Source organism: Dermacentor silvarum, chromosome 1 (assembly GCF_013339745.2).
Source record: "Dermacentor silvarum isolate Dsil-2018 chromosome 1, BIME_Dsil_1.4, whole genome shotgun sequence".
Lineage (NCBI taxonomy): Eukaryota > Metazoa > Arthropoda > Arachnida > Ixodida > Ixodidae > Dermacentor > Dermacentor silvarum.
This window is the reverse complement of record NC_051154.1, coordinates 372,468,687-372,489,949: the sequence shown is the minus strand read 5'-3', so window position 1 is coordinate 372,489,949 and position 21,263 is coordinate 372,468,687. Positions and strand designations below refer to the sequence as shown.

Here is a 21,263-nt window from a genome sequence, read left to right as displayed (position 1 = left end):
GTGGGGACCTTGCCTTATTTAAAACGCGATAACAACAATTGAAAAATGGCGGGAAGTTCAGGAAGACATCCTGCACCGATCGATAAGAGATGCCGCAGTGGCAGGGATCTCTGCCTGGACGGCATCGTTAAGAGTGTGGTTGTGTAAATAAGATATATTTTTAGAATTATGAAACTGAATTCTCAAGCAAGGAAACGACGCCGTTCCAAGGGGGAGCGGAATGTAGTCGTCGTACACGGAAATCATCCTTTTGGCGAGGAAGAACAGGGGCCTATGAGGCCTGTTTCAGCTGGAGGCGTCAGGACTGACAGCGTCGGACACTGGCACAGCACGGGGCGCTATAAAATTATGGGTGTGCGGATATTCGAAATTTCAAATACTAATCGGATATTCATTGCTATTTGATTTGTATTCGATTCCAGAATCTGTGAGTAGAAGTTATCAAATATGCGTTCCTGTTCGAATAGAAGGGATAACAGCACTTATTGGGAGTCTCGAGCTAGAGCAATCGGTGCAAGTGAGGACTGTTACGAATGATTCTGCTGCTGGAGTCTTCGGTTCCTGAGCACGGGCAGATAACTTTTGCTGAAAAAAAGTTATTGTCATTCAGTAAGAATGCTTCGTTTTTAGGTAGCCTATATATGAATCTGTTGCCTCGATTTAAACAAATAAGTTTATTATTTTAACCAGTTTGAACAAATTAGCACATACTTAAATCAGTGTGTGGCGATGTAGTATCACACTCTTTTCCTTGTATGAAAAAAACACTATACTTGCATCTGGTGGCGTGCTTGTTTTCTTTACTGTCATTGTCGGGGCAGGCCAGGTAACTGAATGCAGTTGTCTGTCATTGAAAAGCTCCTCAGTTGACCGGAAGTTCAGTTGTTAATGGCAATGCATGCATTGATCAAATGTTGTAGGTAAGCCTCTTTTTCTTGCCAAACTCCCTACAAACTTTATATTTCGTTTTATTTATAAATGAGAAAATATTTGAAATTCGAATTTATATTCCACAGTCGCTGACATTTAATTTTGTGTATAAATGAGAATACAATAAACTCTAGTTATAATGAAGTCATCGGGACCGCAAATGAAATGCCCTTCGTTATAAGCAGCATTTCGTTAAAAGCTGAGATATTCTAAAGGACCTATAGTAACGATGGTCGCTTTCAAACAGCGGCGGGGGGGGGGGGGGGGGGGGCTCATAAACCGCATATTGAAACGAAGCCGCGTTCGATAACGACGATGTGACAGTGGAGAAATTCATTTTACGCCCTTAAGCAGCTGCCCGTTATTATTCCCACGAAGGTGGGAATAACGGGTCATTCCACTCATTCCAGAAGCTGGTGGAATGACGTTCGCAGCGCTCGCTTAATCTCAAGGTTGGTACGAAGAAACGCTAAAGGCCATCGCGTATGCTCTACGCTTCAACAAGCCGTTGTTGGTGAGCGTCGCCTGCGGAGTCCGGCTCAATTGAACTTCAAATAATCCAGCCCAAAATGCGTGCACTGCAGTCGGGGCCACGACGAACTTCGAGTAAAGCGATAGTTCGAAGAAAGTGATTTTATTGTAGCGAGCATTTACAGTATTTTCCAAATTTGATTCGATGCTCGAAGGTTGTTGACAAAACAGAGGCCTACCGACCACTCCACAAGAACATGCCCCTCCAGGTGCAGCCCATCCAGCACATTCAGGGAACCTCCCTAGCTCAAAGCAGCACCTGATGCTGACACAGGCGACGACGGCTCGGACATAGAGCTGCTGGAACAATACCGTTCATTTCTCTCTCTCACTCTCTTTCTCCCTCTGAAATATGCGCATTTGATTCGGCATTTTCATTATTTGATGACTCCTATATAAAATATACGCCGCACAGGTGCAGATGGCCTAACTGTGCAAGACAACGGTTTTCATGTATTTGCAGTGAAACATGTAAATCTGCCTCATACACACAACTACTACTATATTATTTCCGCCAGCAAGTTGAGTCAGCAAGATCGAATTCATTAGTTGTGGCAAAATAGAGAGCGTTCGAGAAAAGAAAAAGAAAAAAGAACGAGAATAACATTCCTTGGGTGCGTGTTCGAAGCTCCGTGTACCTCTAGCATTTGTCGAAGTGGGGCCGAATGCCCAATGCTGCCAATTCGCGGCATGCTGGTTTTGAGAAATACAGCAGCGCAAAAACATTTTTCAGTCCATGGTTTCAATATTTGGACAAAAGCCCGCAGAAACAACCAGGTTCCAGGTGTTACGGTTCTTCTTTTTTGTTGCTGTTGATGATGATGATGATGATGATGTTTGTGTGACTCCAAAATATATCGGACATTAAGAGGTTAGAAGTAAGGATGTCAGACTGTGCGCTATAAATATTTTAGTTGTTAGCTATTTCGTAATTCTTTCATTGTGCCTTGTGATATTCCTTGGTACTGAACCAAGGACTCAAGTTGCTTTAGTTTGTTACGTTGAATTCCTTATGAGATCAGTTTGTGTGAGTGGCGCATGAAGATACTGCGGCAGTTTAATTGAGCTTGCTTGGCGGCGCGCGCGTATACGCGTTTCGTGCTTTATATACAGTTGCGGAAGCACGGAGAGCAGTGGACTCGCACAGCACGGCACGGTGGAAAAATGCTGGCCAAGTGAATTTCTGCAGCGTTGACGCCATCTAGCGGCGGGAAGCGAAATTACGCGACTTGCGCTCCATGGATTAGCCGTGAACTGGCGCAAGGAGTCGATGTGCTTTAAGGCAGCCTCTGGGAGCCGACATACGCGCGCGACTCCGTCTTTCAGCTACCACGCGCGTGCCAGTGTGATCCATAACTTGTTTCTAAATGTATTTATGGCGAGATACAACTGAAATGAAACATATATCAGGTGTGCAAATAAAATAATAGGGCAACACACATTTGAAGGTTCATGTGTCTTTCCTGTGCACTTCACACTATACATATATATATATATATATATATATATATATATTACTCTCATGCCAACCTGGGCACATTTCAATGCGTAGCAACCTAAGGTAGGAATGCGCCACGACCTTTCACGAACTTCGGGTCCATAATGTCATCGCCCTAAAAGACGGAGTTGCGTGCGTATCTAGGCTCCCTTATGTTCTTTAACGTCGCTGCATACGTACCGTACGGGAGCCCCGTATGCAAGAAAATTAGTATCACGTTCTTGATGCCCCTTTCTTCGGTAGCAAGGCTCAGAGTCCACTGCTCCTTAGACAGAGCTTAGATCTAAGCTTGTTTACTTTTGTTTTCATTTCTTCCTGTCCTCAAGGGCAGGAAGAAATAATTTTTAGATATAATTTTTGCTTTATCTATGGATAACTGTGGTCGAGGGTACTACCGTTTTCAGTGTAGGGAAGGAAAACTAAGACCCAGGTAGGATGCAAAGTCGGCGTCAAAAGTTTACGGGGTGTGAATTTCGCGAGAACGCTGCTTTCCAGCGTATGGCTGCAGTGAGTAAAACAGCACAACGCTGTGTTTGTCGCATATGCTATCCAAGGCTTCAGATCATTTTTTCAGACTGCGTGTCCATGCTGCGGAAATATGTAGTCAAGAATTCGACGAAAGTTCGTCTGGTCAGGTAGCATGATGAGGAAGAAGATGCGGTCACTGACCAAGTCAAAGTAATACGCAGAGACGTTTCGGGACCCGTACGGGTTCCTTGTTCACACTCTCGGAAATATGCGGTTAAAATTTGCAGATCATTGCCCCGTTTGCTTTCGACGTTGAGGGTACAGTAACGGTCACAGTAACGACAACCTCGGTCACGGCTGTCAAAAGCGCCGAAGTGCTGCGCTGCTGGCTTGGTTGAAATTCAAATGGTGATTGCAGACTTCTTTATAAGAAATTCGCATAGAAAGTAGCAGAAAATTTTCTTCATGTCTGGGTTCAAGGTTTGTATTATGTTATAGTAGTAACGTTTGAGAGGTGTATGTAGGAGTCCGCTTGTAGATTTTCATACCTTTAGGATGTAGTCTGCGTGTGCCCATTGAAGAAAACAAAATCTTGTTTACCTATTGTGTGAGAATTTGAACATTTTTCTTTCCTTTATTAAGGTATGACGTTTGCACAAGGCACTAGTATTAAAGTAGGAATTAGTTAATAACGGAAACTAGTAGTGACATTAGAGGAGCAACAGATGGGTTATTAATAATAATAATCAATCATTTATTTATCGTGCCCAGGAACAACCATGAGGTGTGAGGGCTGGCACACGCATACATAGAACAACAACATCAAAAATATAGTAGGGTAACTGCCGTAAAAAAAAGAGAAATAACAAATAACAATCTTGAAGAGAGTACATACAACAAGGCGCAAAATGCATACAGAAGAAAAAGGGGGAGAAGGGAAGTTGAACAACATGAGAAACTAAGACACAACAGTGGAAAGCTCAGAGCAGAACAAACACAGCGAGTTGTGAACAATATCAAGGTCATGAAAGTGGGCGCTATAAAGACTTTGTATTCTGTGGATAGTTGAGCGTTGGTGGTGACAGGCAGCAGCATGGAAAGGTCTGTGTTCTCCGGTGAACTTGCGCGGAATACGAAACTGATACTACATGAGGATACCGTGAAGGAGTTTGAAAATAAACAGAAGGTCAGCACGATTACGTCGGCAGCGAATTAAAGGCAATGACGATAACCCGACAGCAAGGTCCAGCGTCAGTGTTAGCAAAGCGGTGATGATATAATAATAATAATAATAATAATAATAATAATAATAATAATAATAATAATAATAATAATAATAATAATAATAATAATAATAATAATATCTTTATTTCCATCGTAATATGATGTGGGAGGCAGGGAGTACGAGCTTAAGAACAAGCTTCACTAGCTTCTGCCTCCCCGAATAGAAAAAAAAAATTTCCTTACCACTGTAAGACAAAGTACAGGGTCTCGAAGAGATAGAATCCCGAGAAAATGGGTGTGCCAGTGATGCTAGACATCTGCATCATCGAGCTGTTTCGAAATACGGCTCCTGTCAGATGGCCAAGTATTCGTCAAGCTATATATAGAGGCCGCAGTATAGTTGGTGTAGTGTCTGAGTACCTATATAATAGTGAACTTGTAAAAGTAATAGCCTCGTGTTTGTGGTGCCTACTTGTTTTCTTTGTCTATGTCGCGTTCCCAGCTTTTTATTTATTCAGTTACCTCACAGGCTCCTGAAGGAGTATTGCGTGAGGGGAGGATACAGGAAATTAGCAAAAAGAAGAAAGGAGTACAAAAAAATTATACATTGTTAGCGGGTAAGCACGAAAGAAAAATATATCTAACAATATAAGTAACGCGATAAATGAAACAAGACGACTGTGTGAAGTAGCAAAAAAAGGAGTACCATGAAATTGTACAAATGATAGCTAGAGAAGATGGAATAACAGTAGATTTATTCAAAGATGGAGGAGATATCATGCTTGAAAAGCTTGCGGCCCTTTATACGCAATGCCTCACAACTTCATGTGTACCAGAGAGCTGGAAGAACGCCAACATTATACTAATCCATAAGAAGGGAGACGTTAAAGAACTGAATAATTATAGACCCATTAGCTTGCTTTCAGTATTATATAAAATATTCACCAAGATAATTTCCAATAGAATCAGGGCAACACTTGCCTTCAGCCAACCAAGAGGACAGGCTGGCTTCAGGAAGGGATATTCTACGATGGATCATATCCATGTCATAAATCAGGTAATCTAGAAATCTGCGGAGTACAATCAACCTCTCTACATGGCTTTTATAGATTATGAAAAGGCATTTGATTCAGTAGAGATACCAGCAGTCATAGAGGCATTGCGTAATCAAGGAATACAGGAGGCATACGTGAATATCTTAGCAAACATCTACAAGGATTCCACAGCTACCTTGGTTCTCCACAAGAAAAGTAGAAAGTTACCTATCAAGAAAGGGGTCAGGCAAGGAGACACAATCTCTCCAATGCTATTCACTGCATGCTTAGAAGAAGTATTCAAGCTCTTAGACTTGGAAGGCTTAGGCGTGAGGATCAACGGCGAATATCTCAGCAACCTTCGGTTTGCAGATGACATTGTCCTATTCAGCAACAATGGAGACGAATTACAACAAATGATTCAGGACCTTAATCGAGAAAGTGTAAGAATTGGGTTCAAGATGAATATGCAGAAGACAAAGATAATGATCAATAGCCTGGCAAGGGAACAAGAATTCAGGATCGCCAGTCAGACTCTAGAGTCTGTAAAGGAGTACGTTTATCTAGGTCAATTACTCACAGGGGACCCTGATCACGAGAAAGAAATTTACAGAAGAATAAAATTGGGTTGGAGTGCATACGGCAGGCATTACCAAATCCTGACTGGGAGCTTACCACTGTCGTTGAAGAGAAAAGTGTACAATCATTGCATTCTACCGGTGATAACATATGGGGCAGAAACTTGGAGGTTAACAAAGAAGCTCGAGAACAAGTTAAGGACCGCACAAAGAGCGATGGAACGAAAAATCTTAGGAATAACGTTAAGAGACAGGAAGAGAGCGGTGTGGATAAGAGAACAAACGGGGATAGCCGATATTCTAGTTGACATTAAGCGGAAGAAATGGAGCTGGGCAGGCCATGTAATGCGTAGGATGGATAACCGGTGGACCGTTAGGGTTACAGAATGGATACCAAGAGAAGGTAAGCGCAGTCGAGGTCGGCAGAAAACCAGATGGGATGATGAAGTTAGGAAATTTGCAGGCGCAAGTTGGAATACGCTAGCGCAAGACAGGGGTAATTGGAGATCGCAGGGAGAAGCCTTCGTCCTGCAGTGGACATAAAATGTAGGCTGATGATGATGATGATGATGATGATGATGATGATGAAAGAACAATGTTAACGCAATGCAAAAAAAAAACTACCAAAAACTATACAACTTCGCTATAGGTAATTACTTAGGTGCGCAGTAAGATTTCTTGTGATGAATTATGGAAATAATATGCATAAGCGTGCTTTGAAGAAATCAGGGTCAAGAATGTCAACTATGTCGTTTGGTAGGTTATTCCAATGCTGAATGGCACGTGGTAACGCGGATGAATTGAAAGCATTAGTTTGGCCAAAGTTTGTAAGTGCAAGTTTACTTTGAAATACCAACTCTCCAAAGTGCACACACCGTTAAGCTATATTTATATAATGGCTGCGTGGCACTGGCGGTTGACAGAGCAGTCCTTTCTATTCATATGACGCCATGTGTTACGTTACGATTGCAGGTGCAGTATGTACAGGACCGCAGCCGGACGTTCGCGCTTAAGTGCCTGACCAAGAAGCATATCGTGGAAACGCAACAGCAGGAGCACGTGCTGAGCGAAAAGGCGCTCATGATGAGTTGCCGCCATCCGTTCATCTGTCGCATGTACAAGACGTTCCGAGACGAGAAGTACGTCTACATGCTCATGGAGGCATGCCTCGGCGGGGAGGTCTGGTCGCTGCTCAGGGACAGGTGAGATGCAGCTACAGATTGCGCTCAAAGCATCGAACTCATGGTCTGTACTTCAGGCGTACCTTCGATTTTAGCACCGAGGAAGCATGCATGCATGCATGCATGCATGCATACATACATACATACATACATACATACATACATACATACATACATACATACATACATACATACATACATACATACATACATACATACGTACATACATACATACGTACATACATATGTACATACATACATACATACACGCATGCATACACACACACACACACACACAAACACATACGTTGACTTGTGCCACTTGCCGTGTGCTGATAATTTAGGTGTTTGTATTTACATATGCAAACAGCTACTACAGATACGAGAAGAAAAAAAACGAAAAGTTATGCGCATCCCACTAACTGTGGGAATGAATGCTATGCGAATAATTTTGCAGGCAGCTATTTATCTAGTACCATTTGGGGTCCAGTAGAATGCTCCAGCAGATGGACTAACGCTTTCGTGCGCGTGAACCAGTTGCGTAGGTGATTCGAGCGTGTGCGTCACGACAGCAGCAAGATAATGATGTTAGTGTGACGGCGATGGCATGGCGACTGCTTTTTTTCATATTCCAGAGAAGGAACGTCACGACCTGTTCCATTACGCCTTGGGCCGATTCCAAAGGCAGCGCAAACGATGCATTAATTGGCACTCCTTGTATAAGCAACTTGTTCCTCTTGCCCAGTGCAGAGTAGCAGACTAGAGCGCACTAGCTGAGGTCGGCCTCTCTGTCTTTTCTGTCAATAAAATCTCTCTTGATTTGAAACGTGACACATGCGAAAAACAGTGGTAAGACTGACTGTCACTCCCGCGTTTCATTCCTGTGTGTGTGGCCGAACGGAAACTTTCACGTACGCATATGCTCTCGCTCGTACTACGTACGGGTCGTACCGCATGCGCTAGGCGCCTGAAAGAGCTTGTGTTGACAGGAAGGAGAAGTACGAGCAATAATGGCCAAATGGTTAAAGCATCGGTATGTTGGGCTTAGGGGGGACCGAGCTTTGATCCCACCTCATGGGATATGAATTTTTTTAACTTATTGCATTTAACCTGGATATATAATGTCGGCCCTTATGCGTATATTTAAAGCACACACACCCCCTTCTTAATATAATACAGCAATACACTTAACAGAAATATTTGATTTAGTTCAGAATGTTCTTATTTTGTACCCCTGGGTGTGTGCCGACCCTTGGCCAGTCCTACAGAATGGGAATGTGCCTATGTAGAGCTCAATCGATCACGCTTAGGATGCTTCAGACGAGGTCATATCCCACGCGAGGTTTCCTAAGCAGGATAAACACAGAAATTGACCCACAGTGCCCGAATTGTGGGGAGGAGTTTAGCACTCTAGCACATATGCTCTGGCAGTGTCCTGCGTTACGGGATACGTCACTCACCAGCGAACAGGACTGGGACGAGGCCATCTCAAGTACGGAACTGAAGCTCCAGTCCATGGCCGTCCAGAGGGCCCGTGAAAGAGCGGAGAGGCTTGGCCTCCCGATTCCGACATGGGAGCAGCCAGCGGCGAGCCGGGGGCCCCAACGGGTCTCCGCCGGCTAGTCCCTCAGGACCTCAATAAAAGTTCATTGTCTGTCTGTCTGCCATTGCGACGCAAGAGTCGGCATAGAATTTCATTTCTAAACTGGCACAGCGCAACCAGGAAAGGAAGTAACAGCCGAGGCGGCTGAAAGCAGGAATAGAGCCTCTGTGCCAGTTCGGAAATGAGATACGAACTCGCCCAATACTCAGCACTAGTGGACAAAATATTAATTTCAGTTTATTGACATCCTGTAGAGGTGGGCAAGCTCGGGTAGCAAGCGGAACACTTCGCGTGAGGAAAGCGCCCTATCCCCCGAGGGCTGTAACATGGCTTCCAACAAGAGAATACCCAAGCGTGTAACGTACACACAACAAATTGTACAAAACATATACCTCACTTCGCAGTTCCTCAAAAGGCTACAATAAATTCACATGGCACAAACGTTTGATTGGAAACAGAAACTACTAAGTAACGCGTACTTGATGTATCATGAGTACGCAATAGCATTCGGTTTGAAGTAAGGCACTTATGTATTTCTAGAAACAGCTATAGTAATTGATACTGTGGTTCTTTTCTTGGGGTCGAACAAAACGACAAAACTAAAAATGAAAACCACTGTATTACATGGTATCTCGTATTTCACATGCTGCAGGTTTCCAGTAATATGCCTCTATTTTGCAGTGTGTTTAAAGCGTATCGCAACATATGCCGTTAGCACGCCTGCCAACCTGGCAAGTTTGAAATTCGTAAAATCCGTGGACAGAATGCCAAAGAAGGAGGGGATAATAAAGGGTTCTTGGTCGAGGCTTTTTTTTATTTTTTATTTTCCTTGGGGCGCGGGGCGGGGCTTCTGTATAGTACATGTGTTTTAAGGAACGCATGTGCACTTCATTAGCAATCTTTTACCTTTAGACGGAGCGAAAAGCAGCTGCAAAATTAAAACAACAGAGACTGACAGGCAACTCATTGTGTTTAGGTCACAGTGACTTTACCAGCAAATATCGTCTTGCTTATTTCGCCTGCTTCGGGAACATGCTCGAAGCAAGTACCCCCTCTGGCGTCCTTTCATCTTTAAAAAACTTCCAACTGAAAAGTTCGGAGGCAGACGAGGGAATATGTTTCGCGAACAGAAATTATTTTTCGTAAAACTTGACGGCGAGCTTCGTAAAGTCCTCGAAGGAGCCCTAATTTGTACACGTTACGACATGTTAGGGGAGGATTGGCAGGTATGCCATTGCCATAAAATCAGATGCATACTGCCAACTAGCTCCACGTGTGTCACATTGCGTCATTGTGTCACAGCGCATACGCGCGCGCTGCAGTTTACTTTACAAGCCAAAGACGCACGAATGAAGTTGGCAAATTGAAACGATTTGAATAACCGCTTCACCAAAGCTTCGCTTCAATAGATGTCAAGAAGTTCGGTGGTTCTGCCTAACTTTTAAATAATAAAATAATTTACTAATTATTTAGTGAGTATCAGTATCCCACGAGCCATTATTTAAAGTGAATTACATTACAAGCTTAGAGGTATTCGATAAAATAGTTGCAGAATGGGCGTGGCAGCTAGACCTCGTGTCGAAACTCTTTCATGAATTTCGTTGGCGCACAAGAACTCAGGGATATATCTTTCGCTTTCTCAAGAATTTCGGACCATCTTCAGATCCGGGGAAAAAGAGCCACGTAAAAGACACGGGGAAAATGCTCATTAGCGAACAATTTAGAGAACAGTGGGCACTACACAGGAAATATTCCCAGTATCGCTCATAACCACCGCCAGCAATACGCTACTGGTCAAATCATTGCCCGACGTACCACCTAATTTGGAGGTCTGGTTCCGTACAGCTACGTGAAACACCATGTAGGCATATAGCCTGTTCTCTTTATTTTTAACGCGAAAGCATTATATGCTCCATTAGGCAAACATCTGGCGGCGGCGGCGGCGGCGTAACCGAGTGATGGTACCAAAAATAGCCGACGACGCAAAGAGTAAAAACACGTCAAAAATGCTCGCATTTACGTGACATTTCTCAGGGAAGTTGCTGTAAACAAAGTAAACTGATGACCTTAAAAAAGAAAATTTGTGTGCGAGACGAGCACGCTTCCCCGATACCACGGCACCTCCATGGTTCTGGCTGACTATAGGTTTCACCAAAGGGACTATAATGCTTTCGAATTCCCACACGTAAGCAGTCGTAAGTGTCTCCGTCGAATTTTTTTCTTCAAACGAAGAATGCACAGTGAGCTGCGGCTCATCCGCTTCGGCTGTTCGTGCAATCAGAAAACACACAGAAACCTCGCTCAAAAAAAAAAAAAATTAAGCGCTCAAAATTACCTCGTCAGCAACAATTTAGTTTTCACTGAATCTAGCTAGCAAAGGATGTTATAGTTGAAACGCCTAATCTTCAGCTCCATTTAATCATGCGATATTGTTGTAATATTGTTTGCATTTGTAGTTAAACCTGCGTTACATTAACGCAGTCCCGACCCGTACAATTGAAACCCTGTCATATGGAAGCAGATTATATGATATACTTAAAGTTTATTCGGTAGCATTAACGGTCGTTGTTCCAATGAACGTAGTTCATTGCTGGCCATTCACTGTGGCTGCTGCCGTCGCAGCCAACTCCGCGCGGCCTAGACGATGCACGCTGCGCATGGGCAGGTGGTATACCTAGCATACTGAGGAAACAGTCGAGGGTTGTAGAATAGCGTTTGCAACCAAACGTAAACGCATTACGTGCGTAAAAAATAGCGTTACCCTCGCTACACATGCTCCTTACGTGACTGGGTTTCCGCGGTCCAGGTACGCTATGTTAACGTACGTTATTTCTGGAGTGCTTTAGCCATTGGGCCACGATCGTTTTTTTTTTTGTCTTTGTTGTATTATGCAAAAAAAAAAAGAAAAAGAAACGCACTCATACCTCTCGCGTTTTAATGCCAGCCAGCTCTCCGTGCCACTTCCTCCTCTTCGTTCCTTGTGACAGCTCGAGCTCTGAGGCACTGGTTAGACGGCACTATCTCCGGGACCGTCCCACTATCCACAGTACTTTTCTCTTAGCACGCTACGTAGAAACTGTGCGACGTTGTAAGACTTCACGATCTCCAAAGTTACTTCTTCTTTCGGGAGTTTTACGTGCCAAAACAAGTTCTAATTATGAGGCACGCCGTCGTGGAGGGCTCCGGATTAATTTTGACCAGCTGGGGTCCTTTACCGTACACCACAATGCAAGCGCACGGGCGTTTTTGCATTTCGCCTCCATCGAAATGCGGCCGCCGCGGCCGGGATTCGATCCCGCGACCTCGTGCTCACCAGCGCAACGCCTTCCCTAACAGAGCCAACGCGGCGGGTATCTCCAATGTTAAGGATGTTTAGTTACGATCGCATAACACATAGTCACTGATGACGTCACATTCTTTGTATCTTTCTATTACGCTGGTTCACTACCTATGTAGAAACCAACAGTTGCCATGTTGTTAGCTCGTGTCGAACGGCCGGCGTAGAAATCGGGCCATATGCCGCCATGTCTTCAATGCAGTCGTCGTTGCGCTGCTCTCGTAACACACACCGTATGCTCGCTATCCGCACACACAGCTACTCAATTTACAAAAACATTTTGCTCCACCTGGTATCGCTTTCCGGAATCACAAGCAATTCTAGCTATACAAGTACCTGCAAAATGCTTCGCATAACATCGATTCCCACAGTTCGTGCTGTCATCTGCACAAACGTTTTCTTTTGGCTGTCTGTTTTTTTTTGCATTCTTTAGTCACTGGAGGTTTTTTTTTTTTTTTGATCACTGAGGTAGCCGGCCCTTCCGTGGCTTATTTTCTTCGCATTAATGAACAAAAACAACAAACACAGCGCTTTTTGCGTGTTGTTTTCTCGCTCTGCCTCGCCCAGTCGCGCTGCAATTTGTATCATGAATCCTAATGATCAACAATCTCGTCCACGTGTTTTTGCCAAATACTACAAACAACGGGTAATAAATCGTTGAGTGCGAGACATCAGTCCATTAAGGCGTTGAGCAATATGGTGCTGTTAGCGTATATAAACAAACTGTTGTGACGCTTCAGACTAACCTGCAACAGGTGTTTGTCTCACACAACTTACGCCTGCGTTGCTAATACAGGATTGTGAGGGTGTTATGATCGCTGCTTTGTACACGCAAGTCACGTCACGTTTCTGCAATTGAGTTATACGTGTTAGTTTTCTCGGGAGATGCCTGTTTTAGTGAAGGAACGCAAGTACTATTGCCGTTTTCTTCTGACTAAGCAAGAAATGGCATTCTCAAGTTAGTAATCGCGGTTTTGTACTCGCGCGTTCCCACGTCACCTGTCCGCAATGGAGTTGGGCAGAATAGTCAACTTGGCAAATGCCTGTTTTAGTGAAGGACCGCAATGCCTACCCAACGGGAAACATTTTGTCACCAGATTGTTATCGGCACTCGTATTCATGTTTGGCGATAACTAGATAAGCGCTGCGGAAGTGAAAGCGTTCTCAGTAAGCATGTCAGCAAGCCCGAGTAAATATGGCCGGTTATTAGGGTGTCCAGAGTTTTTGGTGTCCCGTTCTAGTAAGCAGTCTTTTAAGCTACGTCAGCACCTCTAAATTCTATTGCACCGGTCGTATTGCCATTAATATTTTAACTAAGCAAGAAATGGCATTTCCATGTTAGTAGTGCTCTTTCAGAATTACAGCGTCCGCGTTCGGAGCTAGCGGCGAGAAGAAAGCGACCTTAAAGTGAGTGCCGTATTCGGCTCCATGCAGTACATGATCACTAGAGAGCGTTAGTCAAGAGCTACCGTTTAAAAACACCACTTCTGCCACGTGTCATCTTGCGCACTCTCTAGCTGAATCCAAGAGAATCGCAAGAGAGCTACCTTGCGGCTACACTTGGATATCGCCTGCGCGCAAGGAGGAAGTGCGGAAACATGCACGCTTGCAATCGCGGTATGACGCGCATGCGCGCAAGCGTTGGTCTCGACACCAGCTGTGAGCTGCCTGAAGGCGAGGAGGGTCATGGAGGGTCGCGTGCCCCGCAATATTTTGTGGCCGAGTGTACCTATACTTGCCACGATACAATGCAAAAGCTCGCATAGCGACAGATCGCTCGCAATTGTGGACGGGTCCTTATCTTACTGCAAGTGTATTAAGAGGAAATGTGGGCATACGCTAATTCCTAACGAAAATGATTGTTGAATTCTAGTAGACATTCTATTGACGTCTTGTTGCTCAATCAATATATGTTTCATGGAAATATGATGGACCTATCACTGTAGATTTGTCGGTCATTATTGAAAAGTTGCCACCGTGAAACCATTGTAATTCTATTTACCAGTTTAATTTGGGATACCATTGGAATAAACATCGTATTTTACTGAAATGTAAAGTCGAATGCAACATAAAAGTATGGATTCTGAAGTGGACAACAATGGTAAATAAGTGATTTTTGACATTTCTTATTGAGGCACTTGCGGGCATTGGACACCTTCAAGATACCTTTTGTAGTCTTTTATTCCAAGACTCCTCTCCCTGTATTGTTATGCAAATTGAACATTCAGTTTGTAATGAAAAAGAGCATATGAATACTTTTTATCAAGGTTTTCATCAATTTGTTTCTTCTTCATTTCACTTGCCAGAATTAAGAACAGGCTACTTGTTATGCTGATACACTGGTCGATGGGAACTTGGTGCATGTGTACTCTGGAAAGAAATATAACATACGATTAGTCAACCGTATACAGTTTCTCAAAATTAAATTGTTCATGACAGGCACTGATTTTAAAGAATATGACAGTCAACTCCTTGCTTTGTTTGTTTATACCTGTTGGTTGGACTGTATTGAAATTGTGGATCGGATATGACGGTAGGCATATCTTATTACATTCACCAGCAAAATAGCATTCAAAGTCGAAACACTGAAAATGATTATGTGCTCACAAAAAGGAAATTCCGTGGTTTTAGGTGCAAATGTATGCTGATTGTTACACAGTAAGGGGGGGTTCTTGATTAATTTTGACGTCCTGCGCTTCTTTAACCTACACCCAAATGCACGATACATGAGCGCTTTTACGATCTACCTTCATCGAAATGCTACCGCCACATCCAGAACCGAAACCGCGACCTGGAGCTCAGCAGCGCAACTTCATAACCACTGGGCTACTGCGACCGGGCAGGGAGGAAATAATGCTTTACCTGCTCTAACGTCATTTGATGGAATGTTTGTTCTGCCACAAACAATATATTATCCGAACATGAAAACGAATGCTCTTTGGATGGTAAATAAATGTACATCGTGAGAACTCGGGCAATAAAATACCGAAAGCAGTCACAGCAGTATAGCCTACTATAGGTCACAATTTCGAATAAATTAAACAGCATTTACAATCATGTTTCTGTCTGCACAGATACATTATATAATCGTACGTTACCCACAACTTCAGTTCATGATTGCAGCCAACATGTATATTCTGTTAAAAATACAGCTTTTGAATGCCCTTGTTAAACAAAGAATGCAACTAAAGCCCTTGATTTTAAGTGAACGTTTAGTATTTTGCGTGATTTTGTAATTCATGTAGAGCTGATCGTATTACCCGTCCCAATCTATTTTCTTTCCACACGCAACAACTTCTTAAGTAACATCTTGGTCTTTAAATTTTTAAAGTCACGCCCATAAATCCGCCGAAATATTTTTACGAAGGGATAAATGTTCAGAACTAGACCAGAAACTGGTGGCGTCGATCCCAATCGCTATGGGCACTTATTTTTTTACAATTGTAGAAGAGGGGATACATTTTGGTTGCATTTGATCCAGGACAAATCAGCCGGCCTGTTTTGCTCGATGATCCGCGCTTGTAATACCGGTGTCACACATTCACTTTCGATCCCGATCGAATTTCTCCACTGCCATTCGCTCTCTTCCGCAGCTTGCTCTAATGAGCCAATCGCGATCAACAAATTCAATCCCGGTCTTAAGTGCACATTGTGACATCCGTATATTTGAATGGGTGGGAACCGTGACGTGCAGTCGTGCACTGTGTTCACGCATGGCCCGTCACCGTTCCAGACACTTACTGAATCACACTTTCATGGCGATACAACAAAAAGACGGACGGGGACATTAAGGTTAATAGAAAAGGCTGCGCGGCATGGGTCATACTGCAACAGTACCACGTACAAAGCATTTAAGTGAAACATTAAATCTTGCTGTATTACATGCCGCAATCACGGTCTGATTGTGAAGCACGCAGCGGCGGCGGGCTCCGGATTAATTTTGACCACCTTGTGTTAACGTGCCGATAAATACGAGCAAACAAGCGTTTTTGCACTTTGCGCCATCAATTGCGGCCGCAATCGACACCGCAACTTCGCCCTTAACAGCCCAATGCCACAGCCACTAAGCTACCGCGGCGGGTATACGGTCGAGCATACACGAACCGGTGTCCCTGTTTTAAGCGGTTGGTTGCAGTTAAATTCAAGTCGTTTGATCGTGACCAGCCTGCCCAATCTTAAATCCTGCAAGCCAGGCCGGAAACTATTCCGTTTAAGCCGATGACATGTCCCACACCTTGGCGCTCGACTGAAGACGTTATACATGCACCACGGACACCACGCCTGCGCTGCACCGCCGCCGCACAAACTGTTTCGACACCGGTGCCTGCACCACACGTGAATCAAACATTCAGCTGGGAGAGCCGTATGAACACACAACACAAGAAAGATGCTCACCGAAGAGAAGAACTATGTCGGGGCCGCTGTCGTTCCGCTCCCGCCTTCGTGCACGCTTCCGCACAGCAGTCGATGGCAAACCTCCGCGTCAGCCGATGCTCTGCTGTTATCCGGAATGATTGTGGCACGGACGGGATATAAGGGCATCCCACTTTTCGTCTTCAAACCTCATGACAAAAATGCGTCTCATTATTGTGCAACCGCAAACACACGGACATCGGAGCATACCACGCCGACAACGCGCACACGGATACCACAAAAATGTGCAAAATGGCGACAAAGCAACGCCGGTGGAAAAAAAAAAGATGCCAATGTTGCCTGTTCTCTTTTTAGATATGTACGAATTAAAACGTTTAAGAATAACATTTTTTATATAAGCTTTAGTCTTTTTTTTTCAAAGCTGTAAGCCTTGCACAAAGGCTCATACAATAAAATATTGTTCAGCGAATGGCTGTTGACTGCGATGACAAAATTTTTAAGTATCAAGGGGAACTTAGAGGATCTAGAGGTTTGGCCTCGGAGATTCGTACAGGTTAGGTCACAAGGCCATCTCTAAGGCCACAACAAAAACATGGTGAATAGCGAGTATTGCAGCGTTCACATCGGTGATCTCGCATGTTACTATCATCATCATCATAATCATCATCAGCCTATATTTTATGTCCACTACAGGATGAAGGCCTCTCCCTGTGATCTCCAATTGCCCCTGTCTTGCGCTACCGTCTTCCAACTTGCGCCTGCAAATTTCCTAACTTCATCATGCCATCTGGTTTTCTGCCGACCTCGACTGCGCTTCCTTTCTCTTGGTATCCATTCTGTAACCCTAATGGCCCACCGGTTATCCATCCTACGTATTACATGGCTTGCCCAGCTCCATTTCCTCCGCTTAATGTCAACTAGAATATCAGCTATCCCCGTTTCTTCTCTGATCCACACCGCTCTCTTCCTGTCTTTTAACGTTAGTCCTAATGTAATAATGAAGTTAGCACAAGCGTCGCTGTGGTCGCATGGCTCCTGAAGTGAGGAAGAGAAAGACGAAAGGATCGGTGTCGCTGGTTTTGCCTCGCGCTGGCGTTTGGCTGGAACTGCTCGGGTGCTCTTTGCGCTGGACCTAACGGGATTAAACGCCAATAAACCCCATATCATTTGGTGGAGGTGCGGGGTATCCTAACTATCCTAACAACTCGCCCTGGAACTCCGCAGCCGCACTCTGCCCTCCGCTACCCCCACGACCATGCCAGACGACGCCGGTGAGCGACCCACTTCGTCCACTGTGCAAGTCACCTGCGGGGCCGTTCGTGAACATGGCTGTGTTCAGTGGCACCGCTGATACCGATGTCGACGACTGGCTTTCGTCGTATGAACGGGTGAGCAACCACAACAAATGGGACGATCGGACAAGGCTCACCAAGGTTATTTTTTATCTTGCGGGTGTCGCCCACCTCTGGTTCCGCAACCATGAAGCAACCATTGCGACATAGAATGACTTTAAGACTGCATTCGTGGAGGTATTTGGCCGTCCTGCGGTGCGAAAGCTTCGCGCTGAACAGCGCCTTCGCCACCGAGCGCAACAGCCGTGCGAGACTTTCACTAGTTACATCGAGGATGTCATAGATCTCTGCAACCGCGTGAGCCGAACGATGACTGAGGAAGATAAGATTAAAGAAATCCTCAAGGGCATTGATGACGACGCTTTTCAGATGCTCATGGCCAAGAATCCTACCACCGTTGCAGCCGTAGTCACATATTGCCAAAGCTTCGATGAATTACGCCGGCAACGAGCGCTCGCCCGCAAAACTGTTCCTCAAGTGGCCTCCCTTTCCAGTTTGGTGACTGCTCACGGATTTGCTGATGACGGGTCTCTGCTGCCTCAGATCAAGCCTTCATTCGTGAAGAGGTGGCCCGCCAGCTCTCGCTGCTCCCTCTCACCCAGGAGCCTGTCCAACCTTTGTCCTCTTCCGTGCAGCAGGCCATCCGCGAGCAGGTTGCAGAGGCCCTTCCACCAGTCCAACAGATTGCTGCACCAGCTCAGATTGCTGCACCTTTGACGTACGCTGAAGTCGTGTCGCGTCCTAGACCAACGACACTCCCCTACTCGGCGCCGCCACCGCGCCCAGCGCTTCTCCCTGTCCCTCAAATGCCCCCTGAGTACTTCCGGCCGCAAGATCCATGGCGAACGCGGGACAATCGGCCGATATGCTTCTCGTGCGGTATCGCGGGACATGTGGCGCGCTTCTGTCGCCGTCGCCTGCCGCGTCAGGACGTCGTCGTTCAGCCACAGGTACCTGCATTCCACCAGCATGCTGATTCGAACCCATCGCCGAACTTCTGGACCGGTCGTCAGAACTTCAGCCCCCGTCGATCACCATCACCGCGTCGCCGTTCGATATCGCCGATGCGTCGTCGCCCGCCTTCCAACGAGGGAAACTATGCTGCAGCTTCGGAGGCAAGAGCTGCACGCTTGTCGAAATGCCCAAGACCTCCGCTATCGCCGCAAAACATTATAGAAATACAGGTTGAAGGAGCCGCTACATTCGCACTCATCGACACGGGCGCTGCAGTATCCGTCATACGTGAGACTTTTTGCCGTAAGATTAGGAAGGTCACCACATCACTTTCTGGCCTTGTACTTCGTACTGCCACCACGGAGCCCATCGAACCTTCAGCCGCATGCACCGCTAGGATCGTTATTCAGGACGTAGTTTACACAATTGAGTTCCTTGTTCTCCCTTCCTGCTCCCATGATGTCATCCTGGGATGGGACTTTCTGTCGCGCCACCGTGCCGTCATTGACTGTGCCCGTGCCGAAGTTGCTCTGTCTGTCGTTAACACCACTCTGCCTGCCGCCTCTACCGCCCCCTTAAAGATTATTGTCACCGCCGATACTGATCTGCCACCAAGCACTTCAACACCAGTCGCTTTGTTGTGTCCATCGGCGCCCGACGCCTCGGTACTGTTCATGCCTTCATCTGTTTTTCTTCACCGCACATCTCTACCACTTCCATTCGCCGTTCTTGATGTCGCCGCTGGTACAACAATTATGCTAGTGGACAACACGTTCCAATACCCGCTGACTCTGCTTCGCGACGAGTGCCTCGGCTGTGTCGAACCTATTGACATGTCTGAGTGTTTGGACGTGCCTGGCTCCTCTTCTGGCCTATCGCTCGATGCCAAGACACCATTTCCGAAAAGCTCCCGATTGGCTACCGACAGTGGCGCACCGACGGGGGGGGGGGGGGATTCGGGGGTTGTAACCCCCCCCCTGAGGCCGACTTAACTCCCCCTTTTGTTTAACCCCTTTTCTTTCCTTACGCATTTGAGTACTGCAACTAAGATGTAAGACGCGCAATCGTCTGCACACTCGCAAAAAGCGCATTTTTTCGACAATTTCCCGTGAAGAAATTGAAATTAGTGCTGTTTAGATGGTATTGGCAAACTGTCAACCCCCCCCTGGCAGAGATCCTGGGTGCGCTACTGGCTACCGAAGTCTTTGATTCATGCGTTGACGCCAACCTTTCCCTCGAGCACCGCGAGCAACTCCTGTCGCTCCTAGATGCTTTCCGTTCTTCGTTCGACTGTACGGAACACGCCTTGGGTCGTACGAACAGTGTTTCCAACCACATCGACACCGGGTCCCACTCTCCCCTCAGACAACGACCCCATCGCGTTTCAGCGGCGGAGCGTCGTATAATCAACGACCACGTGAATGACATGCTCGAGCGTGGCGTCGTTCAACCATCCCAGAGTCCGTGGTCTTCTCCAGTTGTGCTAGTGCGAAAAAAGATGGTTCTATTCGTTTCCGTGTCGATTACCGCCTCCTAAACAAAGTCACACGGAAGGACGTCTACCCTTTACCCCGAATTGACGATGCACTCGATTGTTTACAAGGCGCTGAGTACTTCTCGTCATTGGACCTACGATCTGGCTACTGGCAGGTTCCCATGGCCGAATGCGATCGACCGAAGACTGCGTCTGTCACCCCTGATGGGCTATATGAATTTACCTTCATGCCATTCGGGATCTGTAATGCACCCGCAACTTTCGAGCGCATGATGGATAACATACTTCGCAGTCTCAAATGGAACATTTGCCTATGCTACCTGGATGACATCGTCGTGTTTTCTTCAGACTTCTCGACGCACATCTCACGTCTCCACCAAGTTTTGACATGTTTTAAGAACGCTGGTCTTCAGCTGAATATCAAAAAGTGTCGCTTTGCAGCTCGCACGTTGACTATCTTGGGCCACGTTGTGTCCAAAGACGGCGTCCTCCCTGATCCTGCGAAACTTCGAGCTGTCGCCGACTTCCCTAAGATGACGTCAGTGAAGACGCTCCGGAGCTTCATCGGCCTTTGTTCTTATTTTCGTCGCTTTGTGCGCAATTTGGCGACCGTTGTCGCACCTTTGTCGCGACTTCTCACCGTTGGCGCCGACATGTCTCACTGGTCTCGTGAATGTGATGACGCTTTCCAGACGCTACGCCTG

The 21,263-nt window shown here is 45.7% G+C and overlaps 1 protein-coding gene across 1 annotated transcript in view; it reads left to right on the top strand.

Moving 5' to 3' along the window:
• Positions 1-21,263, top strand: part of LOC119445576 (cGMP-dependent protein kinase 1) — a 697,240-nt gene that overhangs the window by 652,940 nt on the left and 23,037 nt on the right. Inside the window, exon 12 of the mRNA XM_049660582.1 lies at positions 7,236-7,465. Coding sequence (XP_049516539.1) covers positions 7,236-7,465 — 230 coding nt within the window. The remainder of the gene's footprint in view (positions 1-7,235; positions 7,466-21,263) is intronic.